General features: G+C 42.3%; 3 protein-coding genes across 3 annotated transcripts in view; 1 reads left to right on the top strand and 2 right to left on the bottom strand.

Annotated features, from left to right (window-relative positions):
* Window positions 1-6,443, bottom strand: part of camkmt (calmodulin-lysine N-methyltransferase) — an 83,979-nt gene extending 77,536 nt beyond the window's left edge. Inside the window, exons 1-3 of the mRNA XM_028988244.1 lie at window positions 6,089-6,443; window positions 5,641-5,819; window positions 5,506-5,570 (exon numbers count right to left, since the gene is read on the bottom strand). Of these exons, the coding sequence (XP_028844077.1) occupies window positions 5,506-5,570; window positions 5,641-5,819; window positions 6,089-6,250 (406 nt within the window). The 5' untranslated portion in view covers window positions 6,251-6,443. The remainder of the gene's footprint in view (window positions 1-5,505; window positions 5,571-5,640; window positions 5,820-6,088) is intronic.
* Window positions 6,444-6,560: 117 nt separating this feature from the next.
* prepl (prolyl endopeptidase like) lies at window positions 6,561-14,528 on the top strand. The gene is made up of 14 exons (XM_028990048.1): window positions 6,561-6,728; window positions 6,995-7,117; window positions 7,201-7,267; window positions 7,353-7,565; window positions 7,790-7,916; window positions 7,986-8,202; window positions 8,384-8,575; window positions 8,893-9,084; window positions 10,491-10,666; window positions 10,873-11,089; window positions 11,643-11,792; window positions 11,911-12,034; window positions 13,154-13,242; window positions 13,778-14,528. Exons 1-14 carry the CDS (start codon window positions 6,627-6,629, stop codon window positions 13,850-13,852), a joined length of 2,064 nt encoding a protein of 687 aa, XP_028845881.1. The 5' UTR covers window positions 6,561-6,626; the 3' UTR covers window positions 13,853-14,528.
* Window positions 13,597-22,288, bottom strand: slc3a1 (solute carrier family 3 member 1). Its single transcript, XM_028990049.1, has 10 exons — window positions 21,862-22,288; window positions 19,826-20,005; window positions 19,311-19,453; window positions 19,107-19,232; window positions 18,518-18,637; window positions 17,607-17,731; window positions 15,735-15,936; window positions 15,003-15,185; window positions 14,783-14,908; window positions 13,597-14,418 (listed from the first exon to the last, which is right to left on the bottom strand). Exons 1-10 carry the CDS (start codon window positions 22,283-22,285, stop codon window positions 13,990-13,992), a joined length of 2,058 nt encoding a protein of 685 aa, XP_028845882.1. The 5' UTR covers window positions 22,286-22,288; the 3' UTR covers window positions 13,597-13,989.
* Window positions 22,289-22,301: the final 13 nt, after the last annotated feature.

Below are 22,301 nucleotides of genomic sequence, written 5' to 3'. Positions count from 1 at the left end.
GAGGAACACACTCGCACCAAGGATAATGCAGGAAAAACAAACAGTTGATGCAGACATCAGTACTGTCTCTGGAGGCTAGAAATCTTTGTTCCTGCTGGAAAACTGCCTTTCAGAGGAAGTGTGGTGACAGGTGGAAAAAGGACCCTGTGGACCACTTCCACTGCTCTCGGAGGAGTGTTTAATCAGAGGCTGCATTAGCGCTGACATGCTGACAGTTGCGTGCAGGTCTTCCGGGGCCTGTAAATTGCACATTGCGGATGCGTCGCCGGGCTGTTAAAAGCCAAGTAATGCGATTAATGTGCAGCCGCAGTCCCTAACAACCGCTGAGGCTATGTGCTGGTAGACATGTGTCAGTTCCACTGTTCCTATGAGTGGCACCGCCTCACCGGGTACTCACTTGTATTTTTTTGGTTATTCACAAATGCACTCACTCTCTCTCTCTCTCTCACACACATACACATACACACCTTCCTGAGAAATAACTGTACCTTCTGAAAAGGCTTTCAAATACATACGATACGTACCAGACAGAGATATACAGGAATAATTACTGCAACACCACACTGCACAGCACAAAAGCTGGTGTGTTAACATGCGTGTTGGGATGGGTGGGGTGGGGTCATAATTACACACACACACAGCTCCCTACCACTCCTTTCCAGCAATTCAGGGTTTGGAGAGGTGCCCAACTCAGGATTGATAGGTGGCCATTTGTGAGCCGTACTCCCCCAACCAAGACGCTAATCAGATTAATGATGCATTTGTTTTAAAACATCATCAAGTACATTAGGACTGGAGGACTCCTCGCTGCCCGTTGCTAGGCAAATGGGGTGTTTTTGGCGACATTGGTAGAGGTGAAGTGGAGGGGCAGAGCGGATCTGTCAGACGGACTAATGGGACAGTGCCGCTGCACACTCTTTGGACGAGGAGCAAAGAGACACAATTAACCACCATGCGCTAATCACTTCAGCTGTTGAAGGGAGGACACACACAAACACAAACCGGGGAAAAGAACTCACAACCTGGACATCTGAAACCCAGCCCGTTCAATCAGTCCCTCCTGTGTCAGTGACTTCATACTTAACACAAAGGAAGAAGCCTGTATGAAAATAGGGGAATCTTCCGATAAAATTGCTCATTGTGAGCCAGGTCTCCTCAAATAATAGAACATTTTCTGTTCAATTCACCCATACTCACAGTAAAATATTCTTGTGGACACATAATGGGAGCATCCTTCAAAATTAGTCAAAAACTGAAGAACCAGACCCACAGTAACCCAGGGATAGGACCAGAATCAAAAGAAAAGCCACTTGAGATGCCAACCTTCCAAAATAAACTCTTCCTAACGTTAGGATGAGCATTAAGCTGTCCTGTCACTAACCAATGACATCACTACACATATTTATATGGCACTTGTTTACACAAACAACAAAATATTACCAATTAAATTAATTCACTGTGAGGCTTATGGCAGCTTCTAATCAAGTGTCTCATTTACATGACAACAGATGCAAGACAGGCAGCTGCGAACCTGATCACGTATACTTTACTTTACTTAACTTTACTTGGCAGATGCTTTTATCCAAAGCGACTTACAAGGAGAAGACACCAGCAAGTCCCATTCGGTGAGTTACAAAACTAAGAGCCCTGATTCCTCTATTACTAAAGCAGGGATCTGATGATATGGGTCCCACCTTGAATCCTGCCCAGGTTAGGAAAACCTGAATACTCAATCCAGCATCGGTTATCATTTCTTATGCCTGTTACCTAGCAACGAACATTCGTTTTCATTTCTTATTGAGCTACTTTGTACACCATTAGTATCATGATAAATGTTTAGGAGATAAGGCTAAAATAGTCGTAGCTGCCAGAGCCCTGTGTCGCCAGGCCAACCTGAATGAAGTTCAAGCTAGGTACTTGGCTAGCTACACTTTACATTCAGTATTGGTGAAGAGTTTGAACAGTACAGAACAGTCCACTCTTCAGATGTTCCCTGCATGACTATACAACATAAATCTTCAAGTCTGAGTAACTTCCAGGTTAAAAGTGAGTTAGTCAGAGTGGGCCGGCGAAACATGAAATCCTTGGGGGCAGAAAGGTGAAGCAGAGAGTAATTGTGCCTAGCGCACTGTATGCTGATTGCAACATGTTATTACTTTTTTCCTAGCGTTTTTTCCCCTCCACCGTAATTCTGAAAGCACTTTTTTTCTTTTTGCTACAGAAGGAAGGCGAGACCTGGCTGCTGAAGTATGTGTTTGTAATTACTGGGGTATTACCCTGCACACAATGCCCTGCCCTCACTAGACTGGTCGCTTTAACTTAATTTCCTGGCTAATCCCAGCTCATTGGCTATGGCTCAGGCCCCGTCGGCACCACGGTAACCACCCCACCCCTCAATACTCTCCCTCATACATTGGTCATTCATTACAGAGACAGCATGGGTCACACACACCTGAAGTATGTGCATTGTATTCATAAATACATTGTGGCACGATGGATTCAGTAAAAATAGGATTATTAAAGTAATGAGCCAGGAGGGGCCGTTCATCACAGCAATTTCCTTTTAACAGACATTGTTGGGCAGTATGTGAAGTGTGATTACTGCTTTTAGAAAAAAGCTGTGACTGCACCAAAATTAAATACATTTATATTCCATTCAAAATTTTATTTATTAATAATAATAATTACAATAATCCATTATGTCACCACTTGTTTTTTTTGTACCATGAATTTGAATATAACCATTTAGAAACATAACTGTCCTTTTATGACACTACAGAAACTGATCGTGATCATAATGTTCCCCTTTTTTGACTAAACATGATTTGGTTGAACCAGGTCCAGGTGTTGAGGACAGGGTCGTGGATCCTGGAACAGCCTGCAATAGATTCCTATCTATGTTTTGTATAAGACTGACAAATCAAAGATAGCTAACATTCTATGCTTAATTAATAACATACTTTTAACTATTACATGGTAATACACTCAATCATTTCGATATGACTAACTGTAAGTACAGTGCAAATATGATTGCAATAAATAAAAGTTATGTTAATTCTAATTTGCCGAATCTAAATTTATTTTCTCCAGCACATCTCAGTGCGTCTGCGCTAATTTTGTTCCGATTGTGTCACCTCTTAGGGATGAGTAGTTCATTCCAGGCTCTGTACTGTAAGCAGCCACAACAGTGTGCTAATTAACTGCCACTAACACAAGAGTTAGGAGTCAGGAGGGACAGGGGACTGCACCCAGGGGCTCAGGCAACCGCCATTGTTTCAAAAGATATAATTAGCATTCTGTCTGGCTGAATTAGCATAATTACCCAAACAGGGGGTATGAGGAAGTTGGTGTGAGAGAAGGCCACAGGAGGCAACCTTCAATAATGCATGCACATGGCTACACACTACAACTCTCCCTCTCACACACACACACAATGCATGAGCTTTGCAGACATCATTAGTTGTCTCTGAGTATTTATGTTCTTTTTGACATGCTATAAAAGCTGTGCACGACCCAATAGCAGGATTGCCCAACAAATATGCACTTACTGGGTATTATGTGAAGAAACAGATGCTTGTGATATTATACTTTGCTAAAGAAGCCCTGTCTTTAAAAACATGAATGAGTTCAAGCTTGTTGTAAATTTCCATACATCCATTTGAAGTGTACTTTTTTAAATATGATAACATGTAAGTAAATAATTTACCCTTACCCTGAGCTTGACACTGTGACAAAATGTGACATTGTACAAAAAAGATCACTTTTGAAATTATGACCTGAAGAAACCCATCTGACTGCCCCCTCCCAGCCCTCAGTGGTCAAGGATCCTCTCATCTTGTTGTTGACCCACTTCACTGGGCGCACTGGCTTCGGAAAAGACCCCTTTTGTCTCACTCCTTGATCCACCCTGGAAAGAAGAGCCCTCAATGCACCAACAACTCTCCAGCATCAGCGGCCTCTGTGTTGCAGATGACTTAAACTCACACGTTTGCTAACCATTAATCCACAGTTAGTGCTTTGGGAAACACTGACAAACAGGGGAAGCGACTTTAGGGGTTTGCCCACCCCTGGGGGTAGGATTTGGGAGGGCTGGAATGGTAAGAGGAGGCATAGGGATCAGGTAATGCAGAGAGGACGGATCACCTCCATTCACACAATGAGGAGGCCAGCTCTATCTGACAGGGGTCTGGAGATGATGTTTGGGGGAACTAATGCGTGTGATCAATTAGAGGTGGTTGAGAGAAGAGTCTGAAAAGAACATGAGTGACCCCATGTCAGAGAGGAGCAGGGGGCCAAAGAGAACAACTCCACCCAACACAGACACACACACCTCCTTTTTGTAGGGATATAGTAAATTCCACCAAACAGCAGGCGTCCTCTTGTTTCTTAATCCAAAGGATCACCCATTTGTGTCATTAGGACGCCTCCTCATGCACCCAGAAATATTCTAAAACTCAGGGCCTTTGTAACAGAAAACACTTCTGATCAACTAAAAGGTCCCTCTCATTCATCTGCATATAGAAAGGCCTGTATTTGTATGTGGCCTATATTTATCAGTGTAATAAATGTAATAAAACAGTGACTGCCAGTCTGAAGTCAGGTGCAACAAAAGAAAATCATGTCACCAACATACGCACACTAATAAGATTGCAGAAGTGTGACATCCAGAACGTTGAAGTAGATACAACTTTATGTTAGGAGGCACATTCTGTGGATGTACTTAGCACACAGATAAGTGTTTTTGATGGGGTCTATACACATTATTAAATATCAGATTTCCATTATTCTCTTGTATTTCCTCATATCATTAAACATGAAGAGCAAAATTAAACATGAAGAACAATTATAAAACTAATTAAAAACCGTAAGTAATTCATGATTCTTTCATTATTATTTGTAGCTGCAGCAGTACTGGCAGTGTTTTGTTCTTCTTGATATTATTATTATTATTATTATTATTGATAATAATATTATTACTATAAATTAAAAAGAGTATTACAGTGTTATCAGATTTGTGGAGATGATACAATAACAATATTTCTCCTACCGACTTGAGTCAGTCACAATCAATAATATTTGAATAAAGAAATATGAATGAAATTGCAGTTTGTCCCTTTGCATTCTCTGCACAGTGCTGCCTACTGCTGGCAACATGAAACCATGCAGCTCCTGCAAGTTCTCAACACAATAATCATACCACTGTAGCATAACCCATAACCGGCTTAGCAGCGGAACATATGTGAATCATGTAAGGCATGTGGCTACAATTCATGAAAAGAAACCACTCACAAGCCTATACAAAATATCAATATCTCAGCATGAGTGTTGGAGGTAGCATTGTGTATTAATACATTGTTTATTGTAAATATTAATTTTACTGTTTAGCCTGGCTGACAGGGATAATTACCAGTAATCATCCAGCATGGTTCCAGGCAGGATAAAATCTGGGGAATTGACTGGAATTAAGTTATTGTGAGGTGCTGAATACATAATCTGAATACTCACAGACATTTCCGGTGTTATCAAAACTTTGGAGTACTTCATCCATTCTGATGGGTCCAAGGTTGTCCCTGGAAAAAGACACAGCAGAATATAAAATCTGAGCAAACCCATCTTTTACTGGAAGTCAGGTTCACCAACCTTAGTAAGGCACTGTACTGGGGAAAGAAGGCACTTCGGTACTCAGCCCACTGCACTTCAGAGGGGACATCCTGGTGAGAGGACACAACCCTGGTCCTTGAGAACAGGCTGAAAGAGGAGAATCTGCGGACTGACACTGGTTGAGCCGCCACACTGTCCAGCTGCTTCTGTCTCAGGACCTGTTGCCAGGAGACAGGAGGTGTTAAGCTTGGCCATAGACCTACAACACCCAAGGGTGTAGACCGCAATTTAAGCTCGAGGGGTTACCAAAGCAGCTCTTGGATGCAGCTTCGTGTTAATGAGCACATACTAAGACCACATGGGCATGCTGACAGGGTGTTGCAGCATGTTGCAATATTCATATCCACATCAATATAAATCACGTTCGGTCGGGTAAAAGGAGATCTTAAAGGAAAGCGCATAATTATGGGATCATGGAAATTTTCACCTGTCGTAAAATCGTCCAGCGAGCTCTAGCAGCGTCGGTTCCACTGCCCAGTACTTGTTTTTTTTTATGATTTGCTTTATAATTTGAATTTACTAACAAGGACGACACCGTGTCCGCAGTTATGTTGTTCTTGTCTTCATTCTTTGTTTGTTTTCCATCCATCCTGTCAGCACTGTTTTCTTAAATGAACAGATTGAGTACAGTTAGCAAAGCAGCTGTCACAGTGTTGAAATGTTTGAAAACAGAAAGCTGCGAAGGATAAAATAAAAAAAATGTTCCTCGGCGTTCCGCCGGTAAAACAGTTCGTGATCCTTCTTCGTGCTTTCCGGCGTGACACTTCCGTACACTTCCTCCGCTCCTAGGCAACCCAATATGCGCTCAGAGTAATCGAACGTCCCATTCACGCAAACCCAGCTGGAGCGCGTAGATCGACTGCTCTGGTCTGGGTCACGCTTCACGCTGCTCGCCTGTGGAACGGAACTAGCTCCAGCGTGTTCTGTCAGACAGAGAAACCTTCAGTGCTTCTTTCTCGTTATTAATGTACCAGACAGTGGGTTCCTTCTTACGCCGTCTGTCACGGAGTGTACGGCGGTCACGTTTACACCCCGCTGCCTCCGTAGCTGTAAAACTACACACCGCGGTAAGGCTAATTCGGAGTTTAAAACATGTCCAATGACATTCATGTTTAAAGAACATAAAAAAGTGGTACGCTTCAAAAACCTATATCATACGGTCATATAGCAACATCTGACCGTATGATATAGGTTTTTGAAGCGTACCACTTTTATGTTCTTTAAACATACCATGTTCTTTAAACATAAGATTCAAAGAAAATATCTACAGCTATTTCGAGAACCTGATTGTGCATGTCAGGAATGATGGGGAATGTGTGCCGTTTCTTTGCAGAACCTTCAAAATGCACAGTTCAGCAAATCTCAACTTCCAGACTACCAAGCCCTGGAGTGTTGGTTTAAAAGAAGGCTGGAGACTGTGTATCATAGATATTCTGACATCCCAGACAATACAGTTGTAAGTTTTGCACGGTGGCACAAATGTGCTTTATGTGCATAATTTCGTAATTGTACTGCTGGCTATTTGATTTCTGTCCACAGGTTTTGGGGTGCGACCATGTCTATATTGAGGATGGGGGTGTTATCTACAGGGCCACCCGTGGACTGGGTGAGGAAAATATTGAGTTGTGACATCATCATACCTCATGCATCTAGATGCAGTGCAGTGTGGATGATTCTGCTCGTCTCTGCAGAGGAGTTGGAACCAGAGGAGGTTCTCTGTGCAGATTGTGTGGGAGAAGGAAACGGGAGCATTCAGAGGGTCCGTATTTCCCCAAATGAGCGTGTGATGGCTGCCACAGTGAAGACACCCCACAGGGATGAGGCCAAGTGCATTGTGGTCCGGTTAGATGGCCACTCTGTAGCACGTCAACCAGTGGTCATTCTAGATCAAGTCTTCAGCTTTGGTAAGACTTTATGCCAGCTGTTTTTTTTTTTTTTAACCAACGTTTTTTTGTTTTTTTTTTCAGAATGACCAGTTGAATCTGTTTTATTTTCCACTAGGGTTAAATAAAAATGCACATCCACAGTCTGCAGAATCTGTAATATTACAGATATTGTCGGGAAGATTTTGAAAATTTGAACATTTGTTTAAATAACTTTTTATATCTTGGCTTTTTTGTGTGTGTAGAATGGGCAGCAGACAATTTACTGCTGTACAGTAAGCAGGAGGGACTGAAGTGTCACAGCGTTCACCGTCTGGACTTTAATGACTCCAACATCCATAGCACACTGGTGTATGAAGAGCACGACCCAGAGTAAGTCAAATTAGTAATGGTAATATGTGTTATATATTGTATATTGAATAGTTATTATCTAGCTGTTAGGTTCTTTGTTGAAGTGGGACGCTCCAGAGACGGCCGGCTGCTGACGCTGAACTGCACCAGTAAGAGCTGCTCAGAGGTGTGGGTTAGTGACACCGCCACTCCCCACCTCCCCCCAGCTCTGGTACAGCGCCGCCAGCCAGGACTCCTGTACCATGTCGAGCACTCCGCTGATCATGTGTACATACTGGCTAACACAGGGCCTGGCCAGGAATACCAGGTACACACACCAGAGATGATGATCTTTCCTGAATTAAATGGAACAGCTGACTGTATAATGAAAAAGGCCAAATTAGCAAAAACAACATCAATATCTTTATATGTAAATATTTTGCAGTCTTATGAGAGAGTGTGCACAAAAATGAAGCATCTGTTCTCTGTGTGTCACTGTGTGTTTTAAGTTACTGAGAGCACCTCTGTCCACTACCTGCTTGGAGAATTGGGTTCCATTGTTTACCCCATCTCCCGGATCAATCATTAAGGATATGGAACTGCTGCAGGAACACTGTGTCTTTACTATTAGGCACCCCAGCGGTCACCTGGGACTTTGCACAGTGTCACTGAAGGACCCCTCCTCTGAATCATTCCTAAAGGTGTGTTTTTAAAGGTACATGAATGCTTTTAAAAGCGAATTAATATTCAGTACACAATAGGCATCAACTTCTGTTATTGACCATTATTATTGTTCTGTACAGTTTCTATTGTCAAACTGACAGATTTACAGCATTGTAGGCACACATTGTAGTTCTTGCAATACTTCTCTATGTAATCATTACCATACAACATTTTTATATTGCTAACTATTCAACAGAAGTTTGTATATAGTACTCATAGTTTAGTATTCCTGGTCTATGCATATGTTAATAAATTAATATGTTCAATGATACTCTCTCCTGTGTTTGTGTGGAAGCTCCCACCCTGGGCCTGCTCTGTGGAGATGCAAAGAAATTACATTTTAGACAGACAGACCTTCCAGTTCCTTCTCAGCTCTCCAGTGTGTCCGCCTTTTCCATGCGTTTTCTCTCCTGCCACTAAGCAGCTTGTTACAGACGCACGACCCTGCATAGACTACAACACCACTCGTCTGGAGGCCAGCAGTAAGGTAAGAATCAGATACTGCCACACTCAACATGTCTCAAACAGACACTAAAGCAGATACTGAAGTATATGCATATGCCCAAATGTTTATACGTGCAAAAGTCATATGCAAAAGTGTTTTACCCTAAATTAGTTGGATTAGCTCTTTAAGCCTCAGACTTCATAGACAGGTGTGTCCTATAAGACATGCTGTATGGGATTTTGGGTGAAAACAGAAAATGTATTTAATGTGGCCAATTACCAGTTTGACTATCCTCTGAAGAGTGATGGGATCACGGTTATCATCAGTGCAACTCTCAAAAGATAGATGTTCAGTATAATGGTTTAGGGGATGCTCTCAGGAGCTTGAGTGAAAGGGAAGTGATTGTCTTTGTGATACACGGCACAGCACATGGTGCACACAACGAAATGTGTCCTCTGCTTTTAACCCATTACCCTTGGTGAGCAGTGGGCAGCCCTGCCTGTAATGAATGTAATCAGGAAATGGAAGACCGCAGCACAGGTACAATTGTTGTTAAACCCAGCTCTGGCCGGCCAAGAAAAATACACAACACCCAGACCACTTCCAAGAACATCTTGCTGCAGATGCTGTACATTGTTCTACATTTTAGCACAATTTGCACAAATAACATCTGTGTGGCAGAGTGAAGTGAAAGAAGCCCTTTTCCTATAATGCAAAAGCTTGTTTAGACAAGCCATTCATTTTGGAACAAAGTGCTTTGGACTAATGAGTAATGTAGTTACTTGGTCATAACAAAAAGTGCTTTGTATAATGGAAGATTACTGCATTCCAAGAAAACACCTGCTACCTACTGACACATTCAGTGGAGGTTCCATGAAGTCAAAGGTCAGATGAATTCAACCCAATATCAACAAATTCTTCAGGATAATGTTCAAGCAACAGTTATGCAGGGGTTATATATTCCAAAAATCGAGTGACCCAAAAACAGTTTGAAAGGCAATCATGTAGAGGGAAAAGTACAATGTTCTGGAATGGCTGTTAGTCCCCTGACGTCATTAAGTTTCACTGAAAATCTGTGGGATGATTTGAAACAGGCTGTCCCTGTAAAAGGAAGATGCTACTTTGAAAGCTCAGGCAATGATAAACAAAATTCCTAATACTATCCCTACTACATAGAATCCCTAATACATAGAATAATACAAAGCCTTTAGTTTTTTAAAAATAGACAAAAATCAGACAAAATGTACATTTTGATTATAAATAGTTCTGCCTATGATTCATCTACTGATATTGTTAGTATGCAGTCAGATGTCAGGTATGTAAGACAGAACAATATTTACATAGATCATGTGATCAGTGACTCAGCCAACCACAGTGGGAGCTAAATGACTAATTATGTTAGTCTGGTTTTTGCATCGTATGGATATTTTCTTTGCTGTGTCTAATAGGATGGAACACTAGTGCCATTGACCCTCCTACACAAGCCAGCTCTGGCTGAGCTGAAAGAAATGCCCCTGTTGGTACACGTGTATGGAGCATATGGTCTGGAGATCAACATGAGCTTCAGTTCAGAGAAGAGGCTGTTGTTGGACCACGGCTGGGCCCTGGCCTATTGCCATGTCAGGTATAACTTCCTGCTGCCAACTGAGCATATACCCTTAGCAATATATATATAAAGTATGGTCATTTTTATTTAGAAGGTTCACATAACATTATAGCAAAGAATGAAAACTGCTTTGTGAATGTGTGTGTGTGTGTGTGTGTGTGTGTGTGTGTGTGTAATTAAGAGAGCGAATGATGATTTGAGTTTATTATTTTTTTTCTGTTTAGGGGTGGTGGAGAGCGTGGTCTAGGCTGGCACAGGGCAGGGTGTCTGGAGGCAAAGCAGAGGGGGGTCGAGGACCTGGTTGCTTGCATCCAGAGACTCTTCCACGTGGGTGTGTCCCAGCCAAACCTGACTGCCCTCACTGCCCGCAGCGCTGGAGCTGTCCTAGTGGGGGCACTGTGCAACCAACAGCCTCACCTTGTCAGAGCTGTAACTCTGCAGGTGAATATATATCATATATTTTGCGGGGGGGGGGGGGGGTAAGGACCACCCCTGCATGCATGGGTTAATGAGGTTTGTTAGAGCAGGAATAAGGATGCCCGTGATGTCGCCCCCATCCCCGATACCGCCCTGGGCAATGGCCCATGTCACCCATCAAAAACTGCCACTGCATGCATGCCTGAGCAGGGAAGGTGCTGGACTCTATGTTCTTTTTAGTGTCAGGACCTGCAGCAGTCTTTCAATAATGAGACAGGGGTTCATGAATAACCTTTTCAGGAGTTACAGTATGAAAGTGAAATGAAGTGATTGTCATTGTGAAACACTGCAGAACAGCACACTGTGCCGACTACGAAATTTGTCCTCTGCATTTAGCTCGTCAATTTAGTTAGCAAAAGTCACCCGGGGAGCAGTGTGTGGGGACGGTACCTTGATCAAGGGCGACTTTGGTGAACCGGCAACGTTCTGATTACAGGACTGCTACCTTAACCACTAGGCCACCACTGACCCAGTATGCTACTATGGTTCCTTAACTTTTTTTTTGTTTTTGGGTCAGGCTCCTTTTCTAGATGTGCTGGGTACCATGCAGGACCCATCACACCCACTGACTATACAGGAAATAGGGGAGTGGGGGGACCCTTTGACAAATACCCACCACAGAGAAAACATCGCCTCCTACTGCCCCAGCCATAACATTACACCTCAGGTAGATCTCACAGACACACACATTTCCTACAACCATCTGCATTGTCATAGACAGGTGCTGAACTGACAGACGATTGTTAACAGCAGCATTTCTGTCTGTATACCTGTGCCTGTTGCAGAAATACCCATCCATGCTGATTACAGCCTACTCAGAGGACAGTAGAGTACCTATTGCCGGTGTACAGACTTATGTGGAGCGACTGAAGGCTGCCATCCAGAACCAGTCCAGACAGAGTTTGTCTGGTGAGTCTGTTTGTAGCTGTAATGTAGGATTCCCAGCTATACTGTGTCCAAATTATTGGTGTGTAAAGATCTATCATTTGAAGATATACAAGACATATGTATGTAATGCTCTACACATGCTGCCTTATGAGTGTTTCTGTGATTCTGTGATTCTGGCTGCTGTTCATGCCTTTTCATTTTGGACCAGTTACACAAAATATTGAAATGCACAGACCACACACAAATAATCTTTTAAATTATATAAGCAGCTTCAAAAAACAAGAATGCCTGTCGTATTTCCCTAAACTCATGCTTTTGTGCTGCTTTGGGTGTATTTTAAAATGTTAATTATAAATGAGGAACCATACATCTTTTGTGAAATTCTATGTTTTGGTATCTTTATTTGGTCCTGACTAAGATGTAAATAGAAGAACGCACAAATACTCTCATACACAAAAGCTGGAACAGGCTGTCCCTCTCACTAATCCCTCCCACTGCCTTCCACCAGATAAAATGCTGATCACACACACACACACACACACACACACACACACAGCTTGACCGATTAGCAAGTTTATGAGATGGTGTATCTGGAGGAGAGATAAGGAACAATACACTTGGCCCTGTCAAGGTCAGGAGGAGGCTTGTGAAACACACAGTGGAGAGTGGGCTGGAGAGTGGAGAGACCCTAGCCAGGCTGGCGATAAGGCCGGAGATGACTGAGGAGCGCGGAGGATTAGGCTTATGATGCTCTTTACACAATCTCGACTGCATGCCGATACTCCCTTCTCAGCCACTCTGCTAAAGACACAGCCTGCCCAAAAAACTTCCATAACACTGGGCTTTCTGAAATGCCTCCATAACTTGATTGATCACATTATCCATTGTATTGTGAACATTGTGACCTCAATGTGACAAACATTGTCATTTTTGTTAAACCTAAATCATTGTAATTAATCAAACATTTTTTTAAATATTCATTATGAAAACAGTTTTGTAGTCTGGCTCTAACTGGTCTGATTTAAGCACAAATGCAAAATTATACCAAAATATATTTCATATATTATTCTTTTGGTTCTGAAAATTCCACACAATAAAGAGTTGTACATAGCTAACTAGTATTTCCATTTTGCCCTGTAGAATCTGGAGCAGTGACCAGGATCGTTTTGGACCTGCAGCCTGGAGGAGATCACTTTGGCCCGGAAGACTTTGATCTTTCCTTGGCAGAGGTATTTACAGCATAATCACACTGTTCCTTATGTAGAGTCAACTATTGACTGGTAGGGCAACATTACACATTATTGCACAATTCTGGATTTAAATATCCTGGATAATATAGTTTTTCTTTCATTTGCCACATGCATATATTATGTTTTTTTTTTTTTAGAAATGAATTTGTCTTCCGAAGCTTGTTGCTTAAGATTGTTAATAATAATCACCTGTTTACTATTTACTGAAGCTGCACTCTGTGCTTGTCAATGATTGTGAAGATATAATTCATCCATTGTTTGAGAGGTCAAAGTAGCATGTTATATCTCATTCAGTGTAATGTATTAACTTTCATACCTCTCCTCACACCATGCTGGCTATTTTCAAATTTTATTATGTAGCACCATGTAACTTGATGTTACATATGGCCTTCAAGTCACCACAGGACACACATTTGATGGATCATAAATTAGATATTTTTTACTGTATTTCTAATTCCAGATCAGTCCATGATTTAATAATCACTCTACTGTCTCCTCTTCTGTGTCCTTTCAGTCTGCACGACAGCTGGCCTTCCTCCAAATGGAGTTGGGCCTGGACAACCCACCCAGCCAACAAAGATGCAAATAAAAACTGGTAAACTGATCTTTAAAGAGGGCATAAGACAGGGGAACTCATATAACACTCATGGAAAGCTATTCCTATGTAAGGCCCGTCACGTTGGTTGTCATTTTAAAAGACTTGTTTGACTGTACCTGATTGTCTCCTCAGCACTGGTACAAGATATTCAGTGCTCCCAGATAACAGGCCGGCTCTGAAATGTAGCATTCAGACTTGTGGCCAGGGTGAAAGCGCTGGTATGAGGAGAACTCCAAAACCAGGCCCTCTCCCTTGCCTGTGGGAATGTCTGATTTGGAATAGCGCTTCCCATTATTGACTGGAATGGTACTTGTGTGCACAGTCAGGTCAGAGGGCAGTTCCTTAATGAAGGCGAGGTCCGTTTTGGCCGCCTCACCAAAGTTAAGTAGCACCAGATAGGCGCGTCTCAGGCCGTCCATCTCACGTAGGTATGCAAAGACGTTGGTGTCTTTCCATATGTAACACATCCAGCCACGATGCAGCGCCAGCTCAGACTCCCGGAGGTGACTGAGGCGTCTGTACTGCTCCAGCACTGAGCTACTGTTCCCCTTCTCTGTCTGTGATGGAGGAATATTTTATTTTAACCAGTGTAGGTACAAAAGTACAAAATTACTGGCTTTTTTCTCTTTCTTGCTTAAAAAAATAAAATAAAGACATTTTTGATGAATTTCATTCTTTCAGCAATATTTAGGATTTGATTGATTAGGAAAGACTGATTAAAAGCTACATACTGTTTTAATCAGTATAGATATATGGTAAATTAGTATTTATGTCAGTATTGCTGTGACCTGAAATGTACTTAACTTTCCTCTGTCATAACATACAAATTGCCCAGCGGACTAGCCCTGTAGAACCCCTCTAACATTAAGCTGTTATCAACCATTACATTGAGAAACCTAATGAGAGTAACATCAGCCTCACCTCCACATTGACAGTGAGGTAGTCGGGGTGGATGGGCAGCCAGGTGCCCGTCTGGTTCTCGCTGAAGCCTGCGTTGAGCCCACTGCTCCACTGCATGGGTGACCTCTGAGGGTCACGACTGGAATTCTGCAAAGGTCCAGTGGTTTCATATGGACAAAATCTTTCTTTAAGTAAATTTAATAAAAATAATAAAAACAAAATGACAAAAACACACATTTACCGGATTGAATTTCCCAAAGGGGTCCTGAATGTCACTTATGTTGATGTGGACATTCTCCATGCCAATCTCTTCCCCGTAGTAAGTGGTGGGGGTGCCAGGCAGGGTAAGCATCAGCATATTGATTGCCCGTATGTACTCCTTCCCTGCACTGGAGGACATACGTGGCTTGTCGTGGTTTCCTACCTTGAGATAATCAGTTTAAATTACGTTAGTCTGACTGAAATCTTGCTCACACTTCTCAGTCAAATAATGTGATAATTAAGCTGTGTCTGCATTTATGTTTTCATCTGGACCCAAAGTGACTAAAGTGATCTGCACATGCACCACAGTTCCCGCTCTAGGCTTTTACATGGACGTGTCATTTCTACCTTTACGTGGTGTTTCTACCATGACTATCAATAATTTTTACTGACTGAAACAATTAAGTGGATCATTCTGTCAAATCAGGGTTTTGGGAATCAACATTGTCAGCCAGAGTGCTACTTTAAAAATGGTTGTAAGAGTCACTGTATTGCTCCATCAAAGAAGGAAGACTAAGAGTGAGAGTGGTCAGAATCGATCAGTTTGCCCAAGAAAATCGGATTCTTGTCAAAAGAAAGGTTAAAATGACCAACACTAAAACTGTACCTAAACCAGAAATACATATTTTAAACTTTAAAAATAACATTAGCATATAGGCAGATATTTGGGCATCTTAGCAGATACTACAGAACTGGATGATATGGGACTCACCACCCAGTTTGGCCATTTTCCCTTGGGCATGTTGGACATCCACAGGTCAACAAGCTCATGGGCCCTGGTTCCTGACAGGCCTTGGGGCAGATCCAGCAGGTAGAAGTTAAAGGGGAAGTCGCCCTCTTTGATAAAGTCTGTGCTGTAGTACATCATGGTCTTATCAATCTCCTCATAGTCGTACGACTCAGTCACCATAAATCTGATTGGGATAAATACATGGAAAGCCAGCTTCATTAGAATGATTAGCAAACACTCCACTGAAAGTGAAAGAAAGTGAAGTGATTGTCATTGTGATATACTGCAGCACAGCACACAGTGCACACAATGTGTCCTCTTCTTTTAACCCATCACCCTTGGTGAGCAGTGGGCAGCCATGACAGGGAGCAGTATATGGTGACGGTGCTTTGCTCAGTGGCACCTTGGCGGATCGGGATTCGAACCACAATCCTTCTGATTACGGGACCGCTAGGCAAGAATAATAGTAATAGCCAACTCTGTCCTAAAAAAAAGCTCCACCACCACCATCATCACAATACCAGATATGGGAACATATTTGGGAAAGCTGTACAATCTTTACATTATATATTAGATTCATTGTCATTGAAGTAATTAAAGTTAATGTATTTAGCCTAGATGATGTTTTAATAATACACATTCACCTTACTTGTTTTGTTGGGAGGTGGGACATAAAAAATGCATACAAAACTAAAAAATATTAAAATTTGATTTTTCTTTGCCTTTAAGAAATGATCTTGTTCTGTTATGTTTGCTATATTTCTCTCTTGTTTGATTAGAATTTATTCCTAAATTTGACACCCAACTGAAATCTTCAGTAGTAGCTAATTGCAGATTGTGGCTGAGTCATCTTTTCAAGTTCAGAATATTGGGTGAGATGATCAGGATCCGCAGGTGGTTTTGTAGAGTTGTTGTATTATAGCTTGTGACCAGCACTGTCTTCCGTAAATTTGACAGCTGACTTTTTATGCCCTACTTTCTCATATTAAATGCTGGACACGATTCTCCACAGAATTAAATAGAAGGGGAAGTGGTGGCCTAGCGGGTAAGGAAACGGTCCTGTAATCAGAAGGTTGCCAGTTTGAAAACCAGTGAGCAAACACACTACTCCCTGGGCGCCTCTCCTGGCTGCTCACTGCTCACCATGGGTGATGGGTTAAAAGCAGGGGACACATTTTGGTGTGTGCCCCGTGTGCTGTGCTGTGCTGTGTTTCACAATGACAGTCACTTCACTTTCAGACATCATTAAATGAGGCAACTATAGAACAGCAATACAAACATAACATTTCTGTTCATAGTGATTATTTATAAAATTATAAACAGGTGATTACACAATGAGGTGATTATGTAATAATTGCAATAGAACTAATGTTGTCCAACAGGGAGAATTTGTGCCAAGGTCCGCGCTAGGGGTGTGTATTGGCAAGGATCTCACAATACGATATGTATGTGTAGAAAAATATTGCTATTTGATAGAGTTCTCCTAAACAGTGACCTGACAATTATTCAACTTCGGTATTGTTTCAATGTTAATTTTCAACTCTAAATAGTGTGTTGGGGTGTTAAAAAATTACCTTGTAAAGTGCACTCGTCAATTTGTGGCAAATCATTTTTACATTATATATTTCTTGTTATGTTATCCTGCAGTCACAAAAATCAAGGTTCAGTTTCCAGTTAATGATTAAGCCTAATCCTAGACTAAATGAGAACATAAGTAAAGATCTACATTTACAGAATTTACCAGATGTGAGTGTGGTTGGAACCTGTGACTTTGGTGAGTATCTTAACCGCTAGGCTAATACCACCCATTCAAAAACCATTTTAGTCTTTAATCCATGAACAGGAAGCTGATACCTGTAGCGTCCTGGTTCCCGGCTGTAGGTGTCCATCACTACCCTGAAGCCTCTGAGGATGTCATGCATGCCCACCTGAGTGTATGTGTAGTCATGATGGAGCTCAAACTCTGTGTCCACAGTCTCCTGGATGGAGCGAGGAATTGAGGTTGTCACTATCTTCATGCATTTCATGCAAATTCATACCAGTGAAAAATCACACGTTTTCATACAACTCAGAATCAACTCTTCTGATATTTCTGTCTTGAATTTGTTTTACCCTCCACTTCATATTATGTTCACACAGAAAAAAAGTAATCTAAAATACATTTAAAATACATTTGCCATGCTTGACTTGCTTTAGAATTTGGACATTATATCACAATATCACTATATGTGTTTTCTGAAATTTGACCATCTGCAGAAAATGTCATGAGTAGGAAACCTAAGCAGCACAGCCTTTGCAGCAGCCTCCAAACATTCTCAACCCCACTGAATTTTGGAGTTGAGCTTGAGTTCAGAGCTCAGATCTGATCTAATTGCATGGCATTGGGATGATGGGAGTGACACTGGCCACCAAATCCAGAGAAATATGCCACAGTAATCCCCTCTCTGTGAAAGCACTGGCTGCTACGGCGACTTTAGATGCCACAAGCCCCTTTCACGTGACACATAGACTGAGAAAAAACAGATGACAAGCTGTGTCCAACAAGCCCTGCTTTAAGAATATACTCTTGACCGCCATCACTCCTGTTCTGTTCTATCAGAGCAGCAAATCTCTCGGTTCATGCTTAATAATGAATTATGTAAGACCAGCGTTCAATTTGGCAATTTGTTCCATATTTTTTTTTTATTCAAAATGGCAGCAGATTGGAGTAGAGAGAAGGCAACTTAGGTGGTTCTACAAGGCATATTAATATGTGAAATACTAACAGGAGGTTGCTCAGGGTCCACCTGAGGCTCATTCCTCAGGTGCTGTGCTTCTAACATGTGCTTGACTGCGTCCATGCGGAATCCGTCCACTCCTTTCTCCAACCAGAAATGAATGATGTCCTGTTAAGGAGAATCACAACAGAGTACAAAACTAAATGCAATCATATATTTACATAAAGGTTAATGCAGTTTTTGTGACGTTCTGGCTGCTTTTCTGGCCAAGGGAGGCAGTTTATTTGGTGTTTACAGAATACCAGTCTGCCTGCTGTCAATACCTAACAAAGTGTGAAGCAGGAAGGCTAATATGTTACTGCAGCCGAAGATAAGCAGACATAATCAATAACCACTCTGGACATAGCAGGAGTGACCGGATGCCCAGTGTAGATCCCATTTCCAATAAACAAGACATGAAGAGGCTTCTTTGACCTCGAGAAAACTTTATACACACACACCCCATTCCCTTCCAAGACACCAGAGGACAGATGAGTATCTTCACTCTTTGTAACCACAGGTTAATGTAAGTCTACATGGTTGCAGTGTAACAGCAAGGCTTAGCGGTGTTGAAGTGGAGGAGAGTGTATTCACGCACCGTCATCTCCCGCTTGACATCCGGGTTGTGAAAGTTGAGGTCCGGCTGCTCCTTGAGAAACTGGTGCAGGTAGCACTGCTTCCGCAACGGGTCATACGTCCAAGATGAGTTCCCAAACACGCTCACCTGGTAACAATCGTCAAGTTGTAACATTTGTATAACCTGCATGAATGGCTGTTATTATTTTCAGACCACAACACTTACCCAGTTGTTAGGGGGCTTGTCAATAGAACAGTTGGTCCAGACATAGTAATTGCTGTAGGGTTCTACATTTTCACGACTCTTTTGAAACCAAGGGTGCTTGTCACTGGTATGGTTGGGTATGAAGTCCATGATCATCTTAAGTCCTGAAATCAGAATAAAAAGAAAACCTGCCAAACAGGGTGGTAGTAGCCTAGGGGTAACACACTCGCATATGAACCAGAAGACCCGGGTTCAAGTCCTGCTTACTACCATTGTGTCCATGAGCAAGGCACTTAACCCTAAATCGCCCCAGGGGGGGACTGTCCCTGTAAATATTGATTGTAAGTCGCTCTGGATAAGGGCGTCTGATAAATGCTGTAAATGTAAATGTAATAGCCTAGTGGGTAACACACCTGCCTATGAACCTATGAGTGTCTCCAGGGAGACTGTCCCTGTAAATACTGATTCTGGATAAGGGCACTGCCTTTACACATCAAATGACAGAACATAGAACAACTTTTATTGCTGTGATTCACCTTTTTCATGCATGGCTGTGAGAAGATCTTCAAAATCCTGCATGGTCCCAAAAATTGGATCAACATCACGAAAGTCCTCCACGTCGTAGCCAAAGTCCTTCATTGGAGATGTGTAAAAGGGGCTGATCCAGATGGCTTTAATGTTCAGATACTGAAAATGATCCAGTTTTTCCCTGATACCTGCACATGGAAATGTTAAAATTAGGATATGGATCATGTGATGGGTATAATGATCAAATCCATCAACAATAGGCTCATATATTGACTGAAATATATTTATTGTGTTATGATCGTTCAGGATATAAATTTTGCAATAAAAAACATTATAATTCAATATGTTATTGAAAAATAGTGTCAGCCCTTGAACTTTCACTTCATAATAATCCAGTTGATTTGCTGTATGGGGACATGAGGACGAATGAATCCTGAATATACTGTTATAAATATTAAAATACCGTGCTACAAAGAAATAAAAGAAATGCATAATCTGCTTCTTCAGGCAATTTAGTATCTATATTTCTGAAGAATATGTTTCTACAGCACTATGTTTATTGCATCTCATAGTTAGGAGGGATAAAACTGTATGGGAGGTCCATAAAACAGCCATTTAAGAGATTAAATGCTCTGACTAAGCAAATACTGTATTTACACCAAATATTGTCATTCATTTAAAGGAACATTCAGTGGAGTCTGGGGGTCATCAGGCACCTTTGAGGGACAACAGTAATCAGGGATTGTCTTGTTTTACACTCAAACAGCAAAATCATATCTCGTCACAACTACGTGGCTGGGAAATAAGAGGACAATGGCTGGCTGCAGCTGTCAGGTGCAGGGACTCCTGTGATTCTCCAAAATAATAGAGCTGATTCTGCCATGCTTAATATGGTTGTCTACAATAAATGCATGTGCGTGAATGAAGAACAAAAAACTACATTTTCAAAATATAAAAACACAACGTGATTTTAAACATATGTGCTGTGTGGATAAAGTTGTGCATTATTTATCACAGTATATTCCCTGGTCCCTCCCTGAAACGTGGTTGAGCGGATGGCTTTAACGGGAAAGTGTCAATGTCTGGTGGATCCTACTGACCTACTGTCGCCATAGAGTTGCCATTGACAAGTACAATACATATACTATTATTTTAATGATTTGGTGTTGCTGAAGATTAATAAAGTTTTTTGCCTGACTTGTGTAATGCGTGTAAACTGTTGTAGTGGGTAAACTGTGACTGAATCAGAACAGAAGTGGTAAAGAGGGTGCAGGGTTGAGACCCCAGTTATGGGAGAGGCCATGAAAGACACTAAGATGGGCCCGCTGACATATTTGAAGAAGAAAAAGAACATGGTGTGTCCGTAACCGGTGTTAGACCAGCCACGGATGAAGATAGTTAGTGGGGTGGGTAAATGTGGTAGAGAGTTCTAGCTGGAAGTGAGGACTGGCGGTGCATTATTAGCAGTCGTGGCCTTTTCGAGGACTTTAATCTCCCCCTTTCCTGGAGACCGCGTGGGAGTCAGGCGTGCTTCTCTCCATGGAAGTAACCGCTTATGATGTTGAATTGTATTCAGGGTGAATGTGTGTGTGTGTGTGTGTGTGTGTGTGTGTGTGTGTGTGTGTGTGTTAAGTTTAACGTCGGGTTATGGTTGCGAGTGTAGATGGCAGGGTTAGACGGTAGGCTGGAAATGTGTGTGATAATTTTCACATTCGCTTTGATTTCTAAACTGCTGTGTATTATATTAACCTTCATGTGTACCAAATTGCTGTGGTCATAAGATTGCTGTGTTTGCACCATTATGTTTTGGGGTTGAATTTGAAATTTTATGCATGCATATTTATATCCCTGCCCGGTCGTGTGGACCAGAACCTGTGGCAGATACCCTTTGTTTAAATAAAATAAAAATGTAATAAAAAATGTGGTGGCAGTTCAGATCAGCAAGGTCCTCTTCATTGGGAACACTTGTTACACTATGCATACGCATGCGAATATGCATGGTTGAAATGATTTGGTATTTCTTGTCCAGACGAGCACGCAGTACCTCGCAGGTCCCCGACGCCGTCGCCGTCGCCGTCCCTGAACGAGCGCGGATACACCTGGTACACCGGGGAGCTCTGCCACCAGCTGAGGCATCGCGGCGACAGCGCGACCACGGTGACGGTGAGGGCCACCAGCGCCAGCGTGCACGCGATGATCAGCCAGAAGATGAGCTCGCGCGGCAGCCGGTAGCGCGCACGGTGCGAGTAGATCAGCAGCACCTCGCGGGGCATCCCGGCGTACGGCTGGATCTGGGAGTAGGCGCTCGCCTCCACGGTATCGGCGGGGCCTGCGGAGAAGTTGGTGACGATCACCTCGCGGCTCTCCCTCTCCTCCATTTGGAACTCGGGGTTCTCCATCCCGTCCTTCGCTTCCACGCTGTTGCTCATGTCGCCTGCAACTGCTGTGACGTGCGGAGCGGCGCGCATTATACGCGCCTCCCCG

This window comes from Denticeps clupeoides, chromosome 8 (assembly GCF_900700375.1).
Source record: "Denticeps clupeoides chromosome 8, fDenClu1.1, whole genome shotgun sequence".
NCBI lineage: Eukaryota > Metazoa > Chordata > Actinopteri > Clupeiformes > Denticipitidae > Denticeps > Denticeps clupeoides.
This window is presented reverse-complemented; position numbering and strand designations above follow the sequence as displayed.